The sequence below is a fragment of the Perissodus microlepis genome, chromosome 16 (assembly GCF_051167445.1).
Source record: "Perissodus microlepis isolate ML-2025 ecotype Zambia chromosome 16, ASM5116744v1, whole genome shotgun sequence".
NCBI lineage: Eukaryota > Metazoa > Chordata > Actinopteri > Cichliformes > Cichlidae > Perissodus > Perissodus microlepis.
The window spans coordinates 337,686-359,381 of record NC_140476.1 but is presented as its reverse complement, the minus strand read 5'-3'; the positions used below and the strand labels follow the sequence as shown (position 1 = coordinate 359,381).

The 21,696-nt window shown below is 45.0% G+C and overlaps 1 protein-coding gene across 3 annotated transcripts in view; it reads right to left on the bottom strand.

Annotated features, from left to right (window-relative positions):
• Positions 1 to 21,696, bottom strand: part of LOC146370123 (titin-like) — a 174,205-nt gene that overhangs the window by 134,099 nt on the left and 18,410 nt on the right. For 2 of the 3 annotated variants that reach the window (XM_084908769.1, XM_084908770.1), the window contains exons 25-54: positions 21,191 to 21,463; positions 20,841 to 21,104; positions 19,999 to 20,259; positions 19,650 to 19,910; positions 18,910 to 19,173; positions 18,507 to 18,767; positions 18,149 to 18,409; positions 17,476 to 17,736; positions 16,712 to 16,853; positions 16,446 to 16,614; positions 15,951 to 16,182; positions 15,439 to 15,723; positions 15,216 to 15,335; positions 14,889 to 15,077; positions 13,161 to 13,664; positions 12,366 to 12,869; positions 11,987 to 12,031; positions 7,962 to 11,627; positions 5,356 to 5,634; positions 4,581 to 5,147; positions 4,087 to 4,368; positions 3,732 to 4,010; positions 3,365 to 3,646; positions 3,006 to 3,284; positions 2,626 to 2,913; positions 2,238 to 2,516; positions 1,849 to 2,130; positions 835 to 1,113; positions 439 to 717; positions 35 to 313 (exon numbers count right to left, since the gene is read on the bottom strand). In XM_084908769.1, coding sequence (XP_084764895.1) covers positions 35 to 313; positions 439 to 717; positions 835 to 1,113; positions 1,849 to 2,130; positions 2,238 to 2,516; positions 2,626 to 2,913; positions 3,006 to 3,284; positions 3,365 to 3,646; positions 3,732 to 4,010; positions 4,087 to 4,368; positions 4,581 to 5,147; positions 5,356 to 5,634; positions 7,962 to 11,627; positions 11,987 to 12,031; positions 12,366 to 12,869; positions 13,161 to 13,664; positions 14,889 to 15,077; positions 15,216 to 15,335; positions 15,439 to 15,723; positions 15,951 to 16,182; positions 16,446 to 16,614; positions 16,712 to 16,853; positions 17,476 to 17,736; positions 18,149 to 18,409; positions 18,507 to 18,767; positions 18,910 to 19,173; positions 19,650 to 19,910; positions 19,999 to 20,259; positions 20,841 to 21,104; positions 21,191 to 21,463 — 11,616 coding nt within the window. The remainder of the gene's footprint in view (positions 1 to 34; positions 314 to 438; positions 718 to 834; positions 1,114 to 1,848; positions 2,131 to 2,237; positions 2,517 to 2,625; positions 2,914 to 3,005; positions 3,285 to 3,364; positions 3,647 to 3,731; positions 4,011 to 4,086; positions 4,369 to 4,580; positions 5,148 to 5,355; positions 5,635 to 7,961; positions 11,628 to 11,986; positions 12,032 to 12,365; positions 12,870 to 13,160; positions 13,665 to 14,888; positions 15,078 to 15,215; positions 15,336 to 15,438; positions 15,724 to 15,950; positions 16,183 to 16,445; positions 16,615 to 16,711; positions 16,854 to 17,475; positions 17,737 to 18,148; positions 18,410 to 18,506; positions 18,768 to 18,909; positions 19,174 to 19,649; positions 19,911 to 19,998; positions 20,260 to 20,840; positions 21,105 to 21,190; positions 21,464 to 21,696) is intronic. The other variant, XM_084908771.1, reaches the window with a different exon arrangement.

Below are 21,696 nucleotides of genomic sequence, written 5' to 3'. Positions count from 1 at the left end.
CAAACAGATTCAACAAAGCTTTGGGCGGACCGACCTAAGACTGTGACTGATGCGTCACACGAACTGTGCCCAGCAACATTTGAAACTTCGACAGTGTAGTCACCGCCGTCGCTCTTCTCTGTTTTTATCATCTTGAGCACAGAGCTCGTGTCTGTGCTCTGTATTCTGTATCTCTGTCCTGACGGCAGCTCCTTTCCCGCCTTAAGCCATCTGACCTTCAGCGGTTTAGTGCCTGAAAACCTGCATTCAAGTCTGGCTGGGTCGCCATGGGTTACACTGATGGACTTTGGGTGCTCTGAAATACTTGCTGGCTCTGCGATAACAAAATGATTCAAAGGCAACTTAGTTTTGATCACTGCGCTGCATGCGACAGATGAAGCGGCAAGCTTGACACAAAGGCAAAAGCGGACGATTGAGACCCACGAACATCGTACAAACCTGTCACTATGAGCACCGCGGCACATCTCTGAGTCCCGGCTTTATTCTGCGCCTGACAGACATATTTCCCGCCATGTGACAACTGAGCATTTTTCAAATTCAACATGGCACTTTTGGTTTCACAGGACATCTTAAAATGCTCGTCTTCCGTAAGTTCACGATCATCCTTGATCCAGGACAAAGTCATGGGAAGTGACCCAGACAACATGCACTTCATGGAGATTTCAGAGCCCACAATACAGGACATATCCTTTAGTCTTTGAACAAATGATGGTGGTTCTAGTGAGAAAACACATATGTTGTCATCATTCACAGGTAGTCTAAATGAAACTGAAATCCTAAACCTTTGCAATGAAAGTGGACGCATGCAGCGAGGCAAACTCTCCCGCCACAAACCTTTTAGAGAAATCTGGCAAGAGCAAGATGTCTCCCCAACATCGTTTGAAACAGTGCACTTGTATGTTCCTTCGTCTCCGGCCTCACAGTGTGAGATCTGAAGAGTGATTGTATCATTTTCCACACTGATTTTATGTCTTTTATCATTTCTGATCAGCTTATCGTTGAGGAAGCAGCTTATTTCAAATGGAGGGGAACCTGAAACGATTGCTTCCAAGACAATCTCAGACTCCGTAACAAGCTCAGCTGATTCAAAAGGCCTCACAAACAATGGAGGCTCTAAAAAACAGAGAATAAAATTACATTTACAGGCATGAAGAAATAATTCTAGTCTGATGTGGAAAGTCTGGTCCACAGAGTTCATTTAGCCTTTAAACTCTAGTTTCTAGATTTTCTGAGTAACAGTGAACCTGTAGCGGACAATGGTTTTTAAATGACTAGTAATCCTTGGGTTACAGGTAATGTGTCATGGGTTTATTTCTTTAGAAATGCGTTGGCCCTTTGGGGCCAACGCACGCTCATAAAACATGGACATTTCAGAGCATCTGAATAACCTGCATGGCTCTTTATTTTTAATTTATAGGGTTAGCATGGCACGGCATATTCAAAACACAAGTTCACACTGTCAGTTAATGCAGTCTGTCCATTAAACATCTGTACGAAAAGGTCAGCTGTTAATAACATGGCTGACAACCATTTACACCAACAGTCAGGCCAGAAACCCCAGTAAACCCCTCCTAGCTTCTTACAAATATACTGTTACTGGGAGTCTCTGCTTTGATGGAGAGTAACTAAACCCTGCACTGACGTCCATATAATGCATGCAGCACCGAACATGTGAGAACATGTGGACCAGACTTTAGATGGAAACAAATCTAAAGTTTGAGGACAGCAACAAGAGTAAAATCAATTAGCAAGTTTCACAAACTAAACCTAGATGAAGACCTGCGTCTTGAACCAGGTTTAATCTTGGTGTTGGAAACGGAGTCTTTGACCGGTGAAGAGTGAACCAACCTTTCACTGTTACTGAGCTGCTGCACTGCTCCCTGCCGGCCTCGCTGGATGCCACACAGACGTAATCTGCACTATCCTCTACAGAGCAACTCTCAACCTCCAGAGTGGCCAACGAGCCGTCGAAGGTCATGTTGTGTCTGCGGTCTGAAACCATTTCTGAGCCATTTTTAAACCATGTGACAGTAATAACAGGAGTGCCCTGCACTTTGCAGGACAACTCCAGAGGTTGTCCTGTTTTCAGCAGCTTTGAAGGTTCAAGCTTCATCGTAAATGTTGGCGCTTCTGTAAATTAAGAGTAACAATTATAGATGCGATAAAGAGGTTAAGTAAAGGAAAACAGCTTTTTAACACTTTTTAAAGAAAGAACGAAAGCAGCAGCTTTTCTGCACCTTTTATGAAGAGCGCTGCAGTGCAGTCAACCTTCCCAGCGTCGTTGGATACTTGGCATGTGTATTTGGCAGAGTCACTGGGCTTCACAGAATGAAGTTCCAGGGAGCTGCAAGAGGAGTCTTTCTTTATGAAATACTTTCCCCCAGTGAAAATCTCTTTCTCCTCTCTGAACCATTTAACGATAAGTGGAGCCGATCCCGTAAAGTCAGACTTTAAGACAACGTTTGATCCCGGGGATGCATCAAGAGATTCAGGTTTCGAGGTAAAGGCTGGAGGTTCTGGAGTCATTTGGGAAGAAATACAGCAAATCAGTTCACACCCTGTCATTAAGCCTGTGCTGATGTCTAATGGCTACTGCTTAACTTGAGGTAATGCAGCTTCTCTGACCTTTGATGGAAAGAGTACCACTGGTTTCTTTTTCTCCAGCATCATTAGAAGCTTTGCATGTATAAACTCCACCATCGCTTTGATCCAGGCCAGTTATTGTCATAGAGGCTGTACTCTCACTGAAATCAAGCTTGTATTTTGCATCGCTGTGGATTGCTTTATTGTCTTTGTACCAAGACAGAGCCATCGGCTGAGATCCAGCAAGCCTGCAATCCAACGTGATATTACTGCCAATGCTCCCATTCACTTTCTTTAGAGTTTTGGTGAAGGACGGGGGAACTGCACGATCTGTGTAGGGAAGTATATCAAACATATTACAAGCTCCACTTGTGCTGATCGGACAAATTGATATTAATGATGTTTTATTGACTAAAACTGACCTATAACTGTAACCGAGCACGTGCACTCGTCTTTTCCAACTTTATTGGACACTTCCATCTTGTACTCGGAAGTGTCACCTTTATCTGCTGCGAGAATCTTTAAAATGGCAGTGTTCCCCTTAACTGCTATTTTATATTTACGACCACTGATCATCTCCTTGCCGTCTTTGAACCATTTCACTTTGAGTTCAGGGCTTCCAGAGACGGTGCACTCCAGCGTGGCAGAGTCGCCTGCAGTCACGCTGATGGAGGCTGCTTTCTCTAAAATCCGAGCAGGTTCTAAAACACATTGAATTTTACACTTAACAAACAGTTAGATCTGAACTCTGAAGACATTTGTAATGGGAATGTTTTCTAACCTTGAATAGTTAAGATAGCTTCACATTTTTGCTGTCCTGCCTCATTTTCAGCGAGACAAGTATACTTTCCACCATGCTTCAGCTCAACAGATGAGAAGGAAACACTAGTGATGTTGTTCACAAAGGACATTTTGATGTTGGGATCATCATCTCTGAGGAGCTCAGAGTCTTTCATCCATTTAATGGTGATGGGAACTGAACCTTTCAGGGTTCCCTGTAATTTCACTGTATTTCCCAAAACTGCTGTAGCGCTCTCAATCCTCTTTGAGAACACAGGTGGCTCTGAAATAACACGATTGTTATCATAATGTCAACACCTGCCAGACTGTGGGACGCTGTAATGAAAGTCCTTTTTTACACCACTAACCTTTTTGTTTAAGTACTGACTTTGAGGTTGCTGACCCAACCTCATTGGATACGACACATTCGTATTCACCAGTATCAGCGCTCTCAAAGGACTGGATCTCCAGAGAGGCCAGCGATCCCTGTGACACTATGCTGTACTTCTTATCTGAGGACAGGCGTTTCTTATTCTTTTTCCAAGACACTTCGAGCGGAGCAGAGCCTGCAATCTCACACTCCAGCACAGCTACCGATCCTCTGACTGCCTCGGTGGACAGTAACTCCTTTCTGAATGACGGAGGTTCTAAAGGGAACATACAGTTCGGTTATATGTGTTTTTGCACAGACTTGGGCCTTTTGTTGCCAAAAACTCGACACACCTTTCACTGTTACTTTAATGCTGCAGCTTTCACACCCGCACTCATTGAGAACCTCACAGGTGTAGTTTCCACTGTCAGTCAACAGGACATCGCGTATCTCGAGAGTGGCGACACCGTCCTTCAGACCGACAGCATGTCTGCCACCAGTGGACAGCTCACTGTTATTCAAGAACCAGGTGCTGTGGAGTTCGGGAGATCCTTTGACGGTGCACTGCAGGCGAGCGGTGCTGCCCTGCTTCCAAATCGTTGTGGCTTCCAGCCGCTTTACAAAGACCGGTGGCTCTGCAGAGGTGTGTGGTTAACAAAGAGCTATTGTGAAGTCAAAGATTGCATTTAAAAACAGCAACCACGCAATGAAAGAGGAGAGATTTACGTTGCTGTCTATCATCTAAAATGGACACCAGAGAATTGAACTGTGTTAACTTCCAGGACTGCAGATTTGCAAAAGTTACAAATGCTGCAGTTTCCCTGAAACTTAACTAGATAGCTCTTACCTTGTACCTTCACCGTGGTGGAGCAAGACGCACTGCCGGCTTCGTTTGCCACTGTACACACATAATTTCCACAATCTTTCAGTGTGGTCTTTAGGATATCAAGAGTAACTGTCTTATCCTCAAACAACAGTTTACAGTCGGGAGACTGGTGGACTTTTCTGCCATCTCTGGTCCAGCTGACAGTTACTCCAGTGTCCTCATCCACCTGACACTCAAGGTGCAGAGCAGCTCCGACCACAGCGGCGACTGAAGCCAGGGGCCTTACAAAGTTGGGTTTATCGATAACACACAGCTCCGTGTGGCACTCAGCTGTCCCAGCTTTGTTAGATACCTTGCACACATAAAGCCCGCTGTCAGCTGCCTCAACACTGGGTATCTCAAGAGTGTGCTTATTCTTTTCACAAGAGCTCTGGTAGTGTGCGGGCACTTTGGGTAAGGCCTGGTTGTCTTTAAGCCAGACAACATTCAGAGGAGCAGTTCCTGCTATTACACACTGCATTACAGCCCTCTTTCCAACATACACAGTCTGAGGGTCAGGCTTACTTATAAAGACAGGAGGAAATTGTTCTACAGGGATTAAGAAGAAGAGAAACAAATCAGTGTTAATAAGTTTTACCTTAACCGAAATCAAACCAACAGGGTGAGAAACAATTGCACAAACAAAACGCCAGCACAAAGACGAAAACACGCCATACATCCCCTCGGAGGGGGAATAAAAACAATACGAGTTCCAAACTCAACCAGCCAAGAAGAAGGAAAAATGCACTGCTCTTACCTGTGACACTGAGGGAGGCGGAGCATTCATCACTGCCGTGCTGATTGGACGCCTTGCAGGTGTATTCGCCACTGTCATCCTTGGTTGTCCTCAGAAGCTCCAGGGAGGAAGAGCTGAAGCGACTGATAATCCTGCACTTTTCACCCTCTTTGATGGGGTGTCCATCTTTGAACCACTTGAAGCTCACGTTTGGAGCGTCCTCAGTTTCACATTCAAACTTGGCAGAGCTGCCGATGTTTATCTCCACTGGGACGATTCTGTGCCTGAACACAGGCTTCACTGTGTTTGCAAAGGAGAGAAAAAGGCAACAAGAACATGTGAATACACAGCAGGTGCTGAAATGAACTAGAAACAAAAATTAGTGTTTGTACTGGAGACGGTGATGAAGTGAACCTGGGACGGAAAGCGACACACAAAGTTATGGTGGGATGAAAGTGGAGGAGAAAAAATGCACAGGCTGAAGTGATGAACAGGAAGTCTGTGACGACAAAAGGAGAGAAGGCATGCAAACATGAATGATTAAAGGCATGTGGTCAAAGGAGACTGCTTGGCTGTGAAGGTTGCAGAGGAGTAGATGGAGTGGGATGTGATCATGTCACTGCTGTCTGCTGAAAGCCTCAAAGTCCAAATGCTTTTCTTTTGAAAAAAACTGCACGCCAGGTGTCTCGAAGGTAAATGAGCTGTGGGCTGGCAGCGTCCTCTCATTGGACGGCCACCTTAGTGTTCAAGTGGAACAAGAAAAGCAAACAAGCAAACTCCCACAAATACTTCTGAAAATGTTTGTTTTTCAAAATTTCAAATATTTTATAACGAGACGTTTTTTCCTCACTAACTGTGTTTATTTCGTAGTTCAATGAGGCGTCACTGGTCTGTCTGCCCACACACGTGGCAGCACTTCTGCTATCATTGTGTTCGTATTTAACAAAATACAAATGCAGACATAAGTGCACACGTTCGTCAGTTTTACAAGCCGTGACTTTGGGACCCCTGCTGTAAGCCATTTTCAGTTCTGCCTTTGTGCTCATTTCCTAAACTTTGAGTTTTGGTTGAGGTTTGCAGACAGCAGACGTTCACCACAGCGTGAAGTAGGGCTGCTCGATTATGGCAAAAATGATCATCACGATTATTTTCACTGAAATTGAGATCTCGATTATTTGACGATATTTATTTAACCCTTTAAGACCTACCATAGAACCAAGTCCGCCAGAGCTTATATTTTTTTACATGTTGTAGTGCCATTTTCGGGAGCATTTCAAGTTGCTATACATCAATACAACTGTTATAGCCCATATTTTAATAATATGTATGCATTAAGTCCATAGTAACTACATTAATTGCAAAAAAGTGCAATAAACTACAAAAAAATTGAAAATCGTTTTTGTTTTTTTGACATATATTTCTACTTGGAGAAATTTAAATACAAAAAAGTTGCAAAAAATAGTTTACAACAACAGGAAATTTATTTTGAGTGTCTTCATAGTTTTATTTTGGAGATACACCAATTTTTATATACTGCAGGAAAAACGAAAAACAATCCTATGATGCAAATTTGCAAAGAAAACAGCACGTGCATCAAAATAAACTATTTCCAGCAGTGCAATTCGAGTTCTAAGCATCCCAGAAACTATTCAGAAAAGTATAGAGTCAAACATGACTTACAAAAACACCAGTATAGGCTTTTAAGGCCTACAAGTAAAAAACTACATTTTCCGCGAAAATGACGTCACTTTCGGTTTCTGGCAGGAAATGACATACATGCGATAGTTCGCGTTGATGTCTTGTTCAATGTGGGAAGTGTTACGAACAGCTGATCGGATCGGCAAAGCGTGTTTCTGGAATATTATGTTTTTGTTCCTGCAAGCGCTTTTTATGCAGCTTTTGCAAAGCTTTATGTGGAAGGAAACCGTGACCGAGGACAAGCTGATGGCATAAGATGTAAGTACAACTCCTCTGGTTTCATATGCAAAACAATTATTGCGCTAGCTTACGCGGTTCCGGTTCTACAGGGATTTAAAAATAGTTACACAAAACAGAGCGTGCTACTCTGACCGGCTTTAAAGGGTTAACAATAACAATGTATTGAATAATGACTTTAAAAAATAATATAAAATTGTGTGCAAATACTGATAACAGTGCAAATGTTTGCAATATAAGAAATAAATGAAAAATGTAAACATCTATGTTCAGTGAACTTTGCAGTGTTGCTCTGTGGTGCAGCTACACTGTAGCAAAGTTTACACACTGTGTCTACTTGATCCACGTCTGACTCGAACCCATAATGTTTCCACACCACTGAAGTTTTTTACCTCTCTTTTCAACCAACAGCAGTCACTCTCCTCTCCAAATAACTTCTGCTTAGCTTTCCGAGCTTCCCTCGGGTCCTCTTAATTGTTGTGACGTGTCCGAAATGCAGAGAGGTGCGCTCGATTTGCCACACGGAGCAGCGCGAGAGTAAAGCATGAGGGAGGGGCTAATAATCGGCTCAGTCATTTTTAATGATCGTTGAAAGCCCAGATCGTAATCGAGATTAAAATTCGATTAATTGAGCAGCCCTAGCGTGAAGTTAGTGGATGATGATGATATCAAAGAATTTCCCATCATCAAACCTCGTGGCACCACAGTCAGCCTCGAAGATGTCGTAGTCTTGCCGACTTCATTCTCAGCCTCACAGACATACTCTCCTTGATGGCGGTCTTTGACAACTTTGTCAATAACTAGTGTGTATGTGTCACGGTCTTTAAAACACTTGAACTCTTTGCCAGATTTCACCAGCTTCCCATTGAAAAACCAGCTAACTTTGGTGACGTATTTAACACTGGCAGTAAGCACAGCCTTGCCATTTTCCTCAGCACAGACATCCTCCAGAACATCTACGATGACGGGATAATCAGTGATACTGTCCGAGGACTCACTGATCATGACTGCCTCTGAAAGATATTCCTCTCTGGTTTCTCTGTGGACAAAAATGTCCACATGCTGTTCAGCCTGGCATACTGTGCCGTCCTTCTCTGATCGAACCGTCCTGCTGCTCTTGGACTCGTGGACCTCGGTTTGGCTCTGAAGTGTCGCACTTTGAAAGGAAGCCCTGGCTTCTGTCGTCAGAGCTGCAGACTGAGATACAGCAGGAAGTAAACTGCCTGCGCTCTCTGCCACCACCACAGAGTCCACCACAGAAGACAACACCTCCTTGGAGGACACTGAGCTGACCTGCACTTTTTGAGGCTTATCAATGTGCATGGTGCCCGGCTGCTCTGATGTAAGACTCGGCTGTTCTTGGGAAACCATAGCATGCAAAGCTACCTGGAGTTCATGCCTAAGGTCAGCTGTCTGAGGGTAATCACCTTCAAAAGTCAGCGTGATCTCCAGGGGGGAACCTGGAGATGTGATAAGATAGGTACATGCAGCCTGCCTGGGCTCTCTCTGAACCTTGACCTCATGGACCTCCGCTGCCTCTAGTCTTCCAACAACATCAGCCAGTAAAACTGGTGGATTACTGGCCACAGCTGAGTGAAGAGCATCTCTGAGCTGATGTCGTACATTCAAACTAGATGGTTTGGGGGCATAAATGATGAAATTCAGTTCCTTAGGTAGAGTCAGAGCATCCTGAGCCTCTGGGACAAAAAGAAACCCTTTAGGCTGTGTCTTAACACTGACCGCGGAGCCCTCGAATTTACCAATCTCACTCGACCGCTCTCCTACCATGACTTGTTTTTCTTCTAGAAACACTGACTGTCGGACTGACTGACCTTCCTGGATCTGGACTGCAAAGTCGCCCTCAGCCGCCTCTAAGATAGTGCAGCTTTCGGTGGCCATTGCTTTTTCTTCTATGAAAACTGGCTTTTTTGGTATCTTGGCCTCAATTTTAATCTCAGGCTTAAATTTTTCATCAGTTTCGAAGCTAGTAGTGTGACCCTCTTCCAGACTTTGATTGTTTGTGATGATCAAAGACTGCATGATATTCCAGTAATCCTCTTTCTGGACTAATGCTCGCTGTTGCGTGACGCTCGTAACAAAAGGAGTCTCTTTTGGGAGCTGCATGGGCTGGGAGGACACAGCAAGGCTGCCTAGAGGCCTGGACTCAGTACGTGGCTGTGGTCGAGCGCTGATCACAGACATGTCAAGATCTTTGTGGTAATCCGCAGTGACCTCCATTCTCTCTTCTGAGGTAGCTGCATGCCATCTAGCCTTTTCCAGCTTCTGTGCTGCCACCTGCTGGTCAGGTTTGGTGACAGCGAGTATGCCTTCTTTTGGTAAAACTGTTAGAGAATGGACCGACTGAAGGCGTTTTGGTTGCACCAACTCTTGCTTTGGCTGGACAGAGGTGGCGTTCATCTTTGTTTCTAATTCTGAAGCTGCCTCACAAACTACAGTCCTCTGTTCTTCTTGAGTCACTGAATGCAGCAAAGTTGGACTTTTCCTCGCTTCTGCTTGTTCTGTTGGAGGTTTTTCACTGCTCAACCTTCCCTCACACAGTAAAACCTCCTGATCACTGATAACCTGCAGATTCAGAAGCTGTTCTCCCTCCTGCTGTGGCTGCACACTTACAGAAAATGCCCCATGTGGCACTTGTCCTGTTTGATCAGCACAGAGCTCATATTTCTCTTCGGTCTGTACGGCTGAATTATAAACAATGTCTTTGCACGGGGTAATGCTCTCCTGCTCTGGTCTTTGTGTTTCAAGCTTTTGCTCTTTGGATAAAGCCACTCTGGCTTCACTCACTGGTGCTACCACTGGTTTCGGCTGCTCTTTGCCAGCTGAACCTTTAATGTCTGCATCTAAAGCTGGAAGATGCTCAGTGTGTCCTTCTGTAAGTTGAAGCTGTCCTGCATACTGAGCCGAGTATAAAATCTTTACCCCCTCTGTGACTCTGAAGCTCCTCTCCTCCTCTTGTCTGTGCATGTCTTCTGAGATTTCATCAGCGATAGGTACAGCGAGCTCGACCTGGTGACTAGTAACAAGTTGCCTCGGCTCGCTGGAGGTCTTTACGTGTTCTGGACTCTGACCTATCAGTGCCTCAGCTCTCACTGTGCTGAGGGGAAGGACCTCCTCAGACGTAGCTGACACGAGCTTGGGCGGTTGCTCTTTGGCTGACTCCAGCTCAACCACCTCGGGGCTGAGAATCCGTTCAGAGTGCTGCGCTGTGATCTTTTGTCTCTCCTGGACTGAGGATAAGAAAGCAGCCACGTGATGCTGTTTAACAGGGACAGCTGAGACCTGAGGTGGATGGCTGGGGGCTAATGAAACCCTCTCCTCTATTTCATGGGACTGCAGCACCGCTGCCTGGTGGGTAAACTGCTCACGATGAAGGGTGGCAGAAGAGATGCTGAGCTCTCTGAGCGTTTCCACCTCTTCACTGGGAATAATCTGTCGGTCTTCAGTACTAATGGTATAGATCATGTGTTCAGACCGGGATCTTTCCTGGTGTAATCTCAGTTCTGCGGTTTGTTCTGCCATCGATATCGTCAAACCTTTTGTTTTCTGTACTAACGTGTCCTCTTCCTGAGCTTTCTCCCTGAACACCAGCAGCTCTGCAGTACAGGAGGCTTCCCCGTACGGGTTTGAGGCCTTACAGGTGTAAATGCCGCTGTGCTCCTGTTTGACACTCTTAATGTTAATAAAACCGGACCCATCCGGGTTGTTCACAACGATACAGAACCCACTAGGCTGGATGTGGGAAGTGCCTTTAAGCCACTGGACCTCAGGGAGAGGATCTCCAGTCACAGTGTAACTGAAGACACCCTGAGCCCCCTCCTGCCGCTGAAGAGATTCTATAGATTTAGTGAATTCTGGGCGCTTACCAGTCCCTGCAAATGTTCTCTCCTCAGCTCTTTCCTGCTTTTCTGGCTCCTTCACCTGAACGTGCAGGTAGGAAGTGCAGGTTGACTGGCCAAATCTGTTGCTGACCGTGCAGGAGTACTCTCCTTCACATTCCCTGTGAACTGTGTTAATCACCAAGCTGTACTCATCGTGTTCGTGAATAAATGTATACACAGATGAACTGGTTACAGTGTGCCCGTTGTGAAACCACTGGACGGTGGGCTTAGGGAAGCCGGACACTCTGACGGTAAACGTAGCCGTTTCTCCGACAGTCACAGCTGCCGGAGAAAGTTCACTGAGGAAAACTGGTTTTTCCTTTTTCTTTTCCAAAGTGCTGGAGAAGCGTTTAGACTCTGGTTCGAGTTCAAGTGTTTTGGTTTTGTCTGCTAACTTTATGCCAGTGAAGTATGACTCCTGGGTTTCCTCTTCCACTGTGACGGCTGAGCTAGAGAAGACTGAGTGGAATAATCACAGGTTAAATCAGCCTCACACTCCAACCACAGTACAGTCTGCTGAAAACAGGAAAACTGCAGTTCATCTTCAGTACAGGAGCACTGTTTTACATGTTTGACTAAAAACCTCTATAACGCTGCATCCAGGATTCAAAGACTTTTTCCTCAATCAAAACAAATTCTACATGATCAGAGTCGGATAATAAAAGTCCCGAGTCCACTCTGAACTTGATTCAGTTATCAAAGTAAACTCGTAAAAGTGCCCTTGAACTTCTTACCAACCCAACCTGTAGACAAAGAACAAAAACAACTTCTCAACTAAGACTAAGGATGGAGACATCATGGATAAAAGCCATATTTACCTTTTATTTCCTCCTGGACCTGAATCACCTTCTCCTCTGTAGTTACTGTAAAGACACAGATGTTCACAAATTAAAAACATTCCTAAAGCTTCCCAGGAGACTGTTAGAACCAGTGGTGGCTCGTGCATCCATCCGTTTTTTGTTTCGTTTAACTGACGTTTGTGCATGCTCCCGTTTGGTCTCTTAGTGTGCAGCACCGCTGGGCTTTTTTTCAAACACTAAGTGGTGTGAGCACACAGTGGTTATGACCTCGTTGAAGAAGTGTTGTCACCCTGTGAAGAAGTGTGCCTCTGCTGGCTGTGTGGGTGAAGAGCAGTGTGAATGAGTGGTGTAAAGAAGCCTTAGCGAGCAGAAGGACCAAAAGCATGCAGATGCCAACCTTTCGTCACTGTGCTGCGCTCAGCATCTCCGGCTGAGCTGATATTTTTGCAAACGTAAGAGCCCCCTTTTCCAGGTCCCACATTGTTAACTTTTATACAGCTTGAGGGGTCTTGATTTTTCACAGAGTAACACACAGTTTCCTCAGCATTCAACTGGTTGTAAAGCCAAATGACAAACGCAGTGGGAAGCCCCTTCACGACGCAATTCAGGGAGCCACTGCCTTTGTTTCTGATCAGCAGCTCAGGGGGAAGTTTGATCAGGAAGTCGGGGCAGCTGGAAGGGCGATGACCTTGGTATTCATTAGGCACGACGTCAGGGAAATACAACAGGCTGATGAGGCTGTAAGGTCTCTGGGAAGATGGAGGTGATGGTCCCGGCTTCTCCACCACCTCCTGCTTGTCTTGGTCAGAGGGATCTCTAGGGGTCTCCCTGTGTGCCTGTGACACTTTGCGCACTGAATCGGTAGGGATGGGGGTTTCTGCTTTGAGATTTGCTTCTTTAGCTGGGTAAGAATAGAGTTAGGAAAAGTAATTAGGGGTCACAGAGTACATGGCCATGACTCTAAATGCTAAAGGGTTAATAGGATGAATGATGAGGTTAGCGTAGCGAAGCTGACAGGAGGGGAGGATAAACTGGACTAGGGTTTGTTATTTTATTACACTACAAGAGGTTACAGGATAACATATTAAATATTAAGTCATGGGGGTGGGGGAGCACTAAGCGGGAAGAGCAGCTGGAAAGGTGGGATGGACCAGATGGAGAGACAGGCTGATAAAAAAGAAAGATTAACCACCTTCAACAGTGAGCTGAGCAGAGGAGCTGTTGTGGCCATGTTCGTTGGTAGCGGTGCAGCGGTACGTGCCCTGGTCCGCCACACCGACGCCCTGGATGACCAGGGACAAAAAGCCACCGCTCTGAGAGCTTCTCACCCGCTCGGTGTCCACCAGGCTCTCGCCGTTATGTTCCCATACCACCCCGGAGAAGGGCTGGCCGTCGAATGAGCAGCTGAACTCTGCCATTTCACCACTTTTCACTCGGACATCGCTCATTTCCATCAGCAGCTTCGGGCTGGCTGAGAGTTTGAAGTCAAAGCTGCTCTCAGAGCTCCTCTCCATCGAGCTTATCTCAATCGTGCTCCAAGACACAGAGGAGCTCTCGGTGATCGTCTCAGTAAACTCAACACTGTGGGCTGTTTGTCCCACTGACAGAGAGCTGAAACTCTCACTCTGAGCCTCCAGTCTCTGAAATAGCTTAGCCTCAGCCCCAGTGCTTGACACGCTAGCTAAGGCTTTTTTATCTGGGCAATAAGAAAGAGTAGAAGAATTAGGTCAACACATCATCACTCTACGGATTTCTCCAGGTTACTGTCACAGCCTGTTGCCAACAGTGCAGTGGGAGTGGCGCGTTGAGGATCAATAATGATGAGTGAGGGAGTGGACAGTGGTGGGTGTCCGCTGTCAATCATGCAAGCTTGACTGGAACAGAACAACAACAGACAGAAAAACACAGCCAGCGATCACGTCCGTGCTTGAGTGTGAGGAAGTCCAGCAGTGCCTGAACCATGCGGCATTCCTCTGACATGAAAACTCCAGTCTCGCAATAAAGACCATTAATACTGTTTGTGTTGGAGAAAAGACGTCATGCATTGCAAAGAGACCTTTAAGATGATGCTTCCAGTGAGGATAAGAGCAGATTCAGTGTGGAGCAGCTGCATGCTCACAGAAACGAGTCAGTTTCTCACATCATCGCACTGAAAGTATGAAATCTGAGTTTGATGGAGTGGCTGGAAAATCGTTCCAATCCAAGGGCTGGTTGCACAAAGATCCAGGAGACGTCATGCACACAGTGACTGTAACATGAGCAGGGCTCATGGTTTTCCCCACGACGGTATAAGAGCTGACGTGGCGTCAGTGCTAGCCGCTGACAGCTGCAGGAGATTTGATTTGTCCTGAATCGACATTTTAAATGTTTTTACATATTGAACAGTTTTATTTGTGAATGCTAAGCTAGGCTCTGTCCTCCACGAGGATATTAAAAGAAAAGGAAAATCTTTGTGCAGCCAGCAGCGTTGATCTCCAGTACAGCTGACATGCTTGCCACTTCCCCCCCGGCTGAACCATGCATCTTTCTATTGGCTCAGTTAAGGTTGCTTTGCTTGCCAATAGATGCTTCCTTTTATATTTTGCCAGCAAGTAAACTTCTTGTGTAACACGCTGTCATGGCTCCGGAGGGATGGAGGGAGACTTAAAGCACACCTGGCTAATCAGAACGTGCTTACATGCTGCCATCATTATATCACCGTAGTCAGTGAGTGCTGTTAAACTTTGACTATCGGTTCTCGATAAGTTGGACGTTATACATATCAGACCTTGTCTTACAGGAAATCCACATGATATTCTAAAATTAAAATCAGTCCTGTGAGGAACATGCACCGACTTAGGGCCTTCTTGGCAGCTGATGAACGTGCAGTAAGAGCCTGTCAGTTTTATCCAATTAGTATGCGAATGTCTGCTGAACTCACCATCAATATTCAGAGTGGCGGCACATGTGACCATTCCTGCCAAATTTGTAGCAACACACGAGTACTCTCCTTCAAGGCTGGGGAGAACTCGGGAAATCTCCAGCAGGCAGGTGTCATCATAATGAGACATCCTGAAGATGTCCGACTGTTTGATCTCTCTGTCATTGCAGAACCAAGAAATCTGCAGATCTGGAGAGAAAGTGTTTTCTCATAGTCAGGAAAAAACATTTACGGCACACCATACTGATGACAGCTGCGAGAGGATTTATGGTCAATGAGTATTTAAAATGCCGTATGACAGTAAAGGAGGCGAGTAACGGTCAATACCTTCCCCAGAGACGCTGCACTGGAACTGGGCAGGATGTCCTCCTGAGATCAGCAGGTCCCTCATGGGAGCGATGAGGACTGGAGGGGAAACCTGAGCCACGGCTTCAACCACCTCCGGAACTGCAGAAAAGACAAAGACACCGTAAGTCATCACTCGATTTGGTGGCTAATAATTCATAATTCCAATAAAAGCCTAAAGAGCAGAAAAACACTCCATATGTACCTTCCACAGTGAGAGATGCAGAGCTCGTCACCTCTCCGTAGTTGTTTTTGGCCTCACAGCTATAGATGCCTGCATCTTCAGGGAAGACTTCAAGCAGCAGCAGCGTATGCTCATCTCCATCATGGAGGAACTTGCACTTGTAGCTCGTGGACAGAACCTCAGAATCTTTGTACCAGAACACCTGAGGCTGAGGAAGGCCGCTCACCTGTGTCGAGAAGCGAACTGACCTGCCCGAGATGGCTGTTTGGGGCTGCATCTCCCGGATGATCTGAGGTGGCTCTGGCACTGAAGGAAAGTAGAAGAAAGAAAGGTTAATACTCTGCTTGGTCCTCTGGTCAAAGAATACTTTGATGATAATAGAAGAAAGTAAAGATTAGATTTAAAAACAGATACATTTAAACAGTACAAGTATCATTTTTAAGCTTTTCACTTTTATTTTCAGAAACTGTCCAGTGGTTTTTCACGCAAAGAAGGAAAGCAGTGCTGGACTGATGCAGGACTGGAGCTCTTACATCTGACGTGGAGGTTCACAGAGCTCCTGTTTCTGCCGGCTAAAAAGGTGTACTCTCCAGCATCGCTCCTGAAGGTCTCAGAGATGGTGAGACGGTGGAGCTTCCTGATGGTGGCATAATTGAACCTCTCCTCCACAGTGAATTGGAGCTCCACTCCATTTCTCAGCCAGTGACCTTCTACATCATCCTCGTTCACCTCAAACTCAAAAGTGGCTCTCTGCTTCTCAACAACCTGAAAAACACCACATGATTAGCTCAACACCAGAAACATCCTTCTAGTATTTCTAAAAAAATAATCATTGTCATAATTATTCAGAAATCTCTTCCTGTAGGACAAAATATCTGAAAAAGAATATATTAAATGATTGGCAGCGTGTGCTCTCAAAGATCAGAAAGTCTGAAAAATGTTTCTGTCATCGTCACACAGAAACTGACAGACAGTATTAAAATCCCAGGATTTGGTGCATTTTTATGGAGTCTACCACCTAATCTTACCGTGATGTCCCTGGTGGCTGGCTCTGAGATTCTGACATCTCTTCCTTCGACTGCCAGGTGGCCCTTGGACATGCTTGAACCGGCCACAGCGGTGTATTCACCGGCGTCCGACAGACGCACAGAGGGCAGAACCAGACGGTGCACAAACTGGTCCGATGTCATTTTGTACCTGTAGCAAACAAAGAAGGTGTAGAAGGTTTAAGAGTTGATCCCTATGTTGGTAAAACTCAGCAATTGTTCCCACAACTGACTATCAAGGACTCTACCTGTCGGACAGCTCCAGCTCCTGACCATCTTTCATCCACATCACCTGGATGTTTGGTTCAGAAACTTCACATTCAAATGTTGCCCTCTTCTTCTCTGTGATCTTCAGGTCCCGCAGGTGTTTGGTGAATTCGACCACACGGGCTAAAACAGGGACATAGATACAGTTACTTTACCTACATCTATCAGTGTGTCTGACCTTATGGAAACAAATCACTCATCAGCCCAACCTTCTGCTGCAAGGTTTTCTTCCTCATTGAGGAGGTACTACTAAGAACATGATTCAAGGAGTCCTTGGGGAAGTTTGGACGTTCACAGTTTTAAATGTCTATTAGTAATATTAATGGCCGTAAGAAAAGGTCTGAAGGGTACCTTTTAGAGGTTCTAGTAGTGACAGAAAGAATTGTGTATGCGTTCCTATGGCCTTAACGAGGATTAACTTATTTGGGGAGTTTCCAGAAGTCCTTTGAAAAGTTCAAAGTGTCCTGTGAGTGAGTCTACATGTCAAATGTGTTAGATTCTGCTGGTTATTTCAGAGTTACTCGTGATAGTCCATTAGAGTAGCTTCAAGAGTCTTTCAGTAAGTTCTAAATGTCTTTCAGGGGTAACAGAGATGGTTGTACAGACAAACGACAGACACACACATTTAAAAACCAGCTAAAACACGGTGAGGTGTTGAAATAATTTTATTTGAAGTTGATGGAGTCCAAAAACATCTAATGTGAAAAGTCAATTGAAAAGTTAAATTAGAATCAAAGCATTTTACCCTCAACGTGAAGTTTAGCTGAAGTGACTGCAGAGCCAGCCATGAAGGTGTACTCGGCACTGTCTCCAAAGTGAACATTCCTGATGCTCAGAGAGTGAGTGAGCTGTTTGCAGCGAGCCTGGCAGCGGTCCGTAGAGCGGATCTCCACACCGTTCTTCAGCCATTTGTACGTTATTCCCTCGTAGTTCACATTCACCTCAAATGTGACCGTGTCCTTCTCCTGAGCGTTCAGGTCTTCAAGCATCGTTGTGATCAGAATAGCTGGAAAACAGCAAAGTGATAATAAGTTTGAAGAGATGTTTAAGTACAGTGAAGAATACAAAGTTGTGTTTTTTAATCTGTAACTTCATCCTTAGTGCAAACATCTGATCGGTTATTTAGTTGTTAGAGTTTTCACCTTAGACTACAAAGTAATTGAAAGTGGCTTATACTTATAATTTGTCATAAATATCCAATTAGAAAATCTGAATGTACTAATTATTTCTTTTTTTTAGTAACAAAAATGTTTAGATTTCCAACTCAGAGGAGAAATGAAAGAATCCAATTAAAGTTACTTAAAGACATTTCATGGTTTGATACATTGTAATGATTTGGCAACATGTGAAACGTCTCTGAAGAACTAATTGATGAATTGATACATTGTAAATCTAAAGTTTCACTGATGGTAACTTACGGTTAACAGTTAGCGTTGCAGAGACGCGGTCGTTCCCACAGACAAAGGTGTACTCTGCAGAGTCTTCATTGCTGGTGTTCATGATCTTCAGCTGATGGAGTTTCCCTTGAACCACAATCCTGAACTTCTCACTCATCTCAATCTCCACACCATCCCTCAGCCAGGTGGACGGGACATTGAAGTGAGAAACTTCACATTCAAATGTGGCCACCTGAGTCTCTGTGACCTCCACGCTTTTCATGGGCCTTGTGACACGTAGAGCTAAGAGTAAAATACAAACATGTTTAGTCCTAACGTGACCTTGGCCTGTGTTTTAGCATTTTTTACGTCCAAAACCTACTGATGTGATAATGCTTACACTCAACAATGAGGTGAGCGCTGCACTGCAGGTGTCCTACGACAGCAATGTAGTTGCCCTGCACGCTGTCGTCCACGTCGTGGACAATCAGCTTGTGGTTCTTCTTCTCAGAGACGATGCTGTAGCGCTTGTCAGACACCAGCTCTTTGTCATTGAACATCCACTTCACTGGGATGTCATCCTCTGAGATGCCAACGTCAAATACAATTGTTGCTCCTGACAGTGCTGTCACATCCTTTGGCTTCTTCAGGATCTTAATGGCTGTGGGAAAAGAGGTCTTCTGTTGGTAAAAAGCTTTAGGAATCTAGAGGTCCCATGTCGTTTAGGTAAATTTCCCAACCTTGTAGGCACCGAGCCAAAAAGCTTTTTGTGTTTTATTCCAAAATCAATAGTTAATACTTACTTTCCACATTGAGTCTGGCACTTGCGGACAGTTTTCCCAGTTTGAAGGAGTAAACAGACTCATCCTGTGTGCTGCAGTTCTTGACCTTCAATGTGTGAAGTGTGCCTTCAATACTGATTTCATATTTATCACTGGGCTGGATCTCAACGCCATTCTTGATCCACTGTGCTCCCCTTACATCCTTATGGGTCAGTTCAAGGCTGAACGTGGCTTCTTGAGTCTGGACTACATTCAGGTTCTTCAGGGTCTTCTTGACTTTGACAGCTGTGGAGAAAAACACCAAGAGGCAAGGTAACAGTTAAACAAGTGAAGTGGCTGAGTCCAGAATTAAACTCTCACAGGGTGGGTCTTTGTGGTTGTTGCTGTGGGCAGGTACGAGTCAGCAGACCAGATCTAAATGATTTAAATTTAAAGTATCATTCGATCATTTGGAAGAAATGTCTGCACTCATAGAGTCAACAAATGGTGTGTTTTTATGGCAGGTTGCTGGTAACAACTGCAAACTGGTTCTTTGCTCAGTTGTCTGTTATGTGTTGACACAATATTTCTTCATATCAGTGAAGAGACATAAGAAAGAAAAATATAATTACTCTGAAAACTGGACTGGACATGAATAAAGAGGCAGCCCATGTTCAAAGAAACACTTTAAGCACCTTCACAAACAAATTCAGCTTCCTAACCTCCTGATCCGCGTTGGCTGTATGATCTACGTGTGTGTTTCCATGGAAAGCTGGACCTACCCTCGACTCTCAGGTTGGCTGAGGTCTTGGAGGTGGCGACCTGGTAAGTGTACTCTCCAATGTCAGTGGCCTTAGTGATGATGATAACGAGGCGTCTGACAGCACCGTCCACCTCGCTCAGCACGTTCTCGTTGAAGTCAACAGGCTGACCGTCTTTTAGCCACTTGCCCTCTGCGGATGGGTTAGCAACTTCACACTGCAGCACAGCGGTCTGGGAGTCAGCTACCACCAAATCATGTAGGGGCTTCTTAATGGCACCACCTGGGGACAGGAGATAGCCAGTTACTGCCTGGTGACAGAAATCTTCTCTGAACTTTTTAAGCGTGCAATAAAAGTGTGTTTTGCGTACCTGTTACAGTGAGTGAAGCACTGCACATCTTCTCACCAGCAGCAAACATGTACTCGCCCTCTTCATCCTTCATTGCATTCATGACCGTGAGCCTATGCCTCTTGTCCTTGGACTCCATCTTGTACTGGGGACCAGCTTTAATTGGCTGCCTCTTAAAGGTCCAGAAAGCATCAATGCCTGGGTGAGAGACCTCGACCTCGAAGGTGACATTTTCAGACTCGGAGCACTGTTTGTCTTTCATTGGTGTCACAATCTGGACAGCTGTTGAGACAGAACGATAGTTAAGCCTCAAACTGATGTACAGTAGAATAGAACAGAATAGCCCTTTTATTGTACATGTACAATAAAATTGTAGGAAATGTAGACGACTTGCTTTCACTTTTTCACAATCTGACTCATTCAATAATAAAGATGTACCACATGGGCTTGGTTCTAGTTTTGTAAATGCCACGAGGTCATGATGTTCATGTCAGACTATATATGTAAGAAGCAGGTGCAAGTTTTCATATGATTTTAAAGAAAGTTGCATTCATGCATCTGAAACTATTGTGTTTAGCAGAAAAATGATTTCTTATGTTGCCAAGCAAATATTAGTGACCCTTTTCAGGTAATCAGCTTGAATAAGATTTCTGGAAGCTGAAAGCATAGACTCTCATGTCATGACTCTCATGTAGTTTCTTAATAGTTTTCTACAGGTAAACTTCATGTGACTAGTGGTGGTCATGGTTTATTAGACCTAAAGATTCATAAACTTAGCTTCCAGGTCATTCCAGAATATAGATGATGCAACTACAGTAGTAAAACTCCAAAACATGCTTGGACCTCATAATGGCGTAACTTACGCTCAACAGTAAATCTGCAGCTGGTGTCAGCTCGGCCAACCACCAGTTTGTAGTGTCCTTCATCTGAGGCGTATGTTCTGGTGAAAACCAGGCGCTGCTTGGCTCCCTTTGCCACCATCTGGATTCGCTCACTGGCTGTCAGCAGGTTGTCATTGTGGTACCATTTGACTGAGCTGATGTCCTGAGCAGAGATCTTTGTCTCCAGGACGACCTTTGTACCCTCAATTGCATGACTGTCCTTCAGTGGGATCAGGATGCCAATAGCTGCAAGATGAGATATTTTGATTAGAGGATTTTATTTTGAAACAGAAAGTCATTAAAGAAAAACATGTGCATCTGAGGTGACCCACTCTGAATGACCAGCTTTGCAGAGGTTGAAATTCCATGATCAGGAACCTCGAAGGAATACATTCCAAAGTCGTCCTTGGTTGTATCTTCTATAAGGAGTTTGTGAATTTGTTTGTCAATAACTATATGCACACGGCTGGAGGCTGTGATGGGCTGCCCCTTCTTCATCCAGCTTCCTTCAACATTCTCCTGGGAGAACTTGACCTCAAGCTGAGCGATGTCACCCTCGCAGACGGTCATGTCAGACAAAGGCTGCATCAAGGTCACTGGACGCACTAAAATATAAAGATGTCACTGTTAGCACTCTACATGCGATGTGTGTGTGTGTCTGGAAAGGCCCCATCGGGGCTGAAAGGTATGAACGGGCTTTAGAGAAACATCTGCTCCATGCAGACGTGTGTTTCAGGAAGGCCTTCGTGTTTGAGCAGCACGCTGCTAAACTGCAACCAAACACCCAGCGATGCTACACCATGGGACACGTGGGCCTGTTTTTGAGACATGTCGCTGC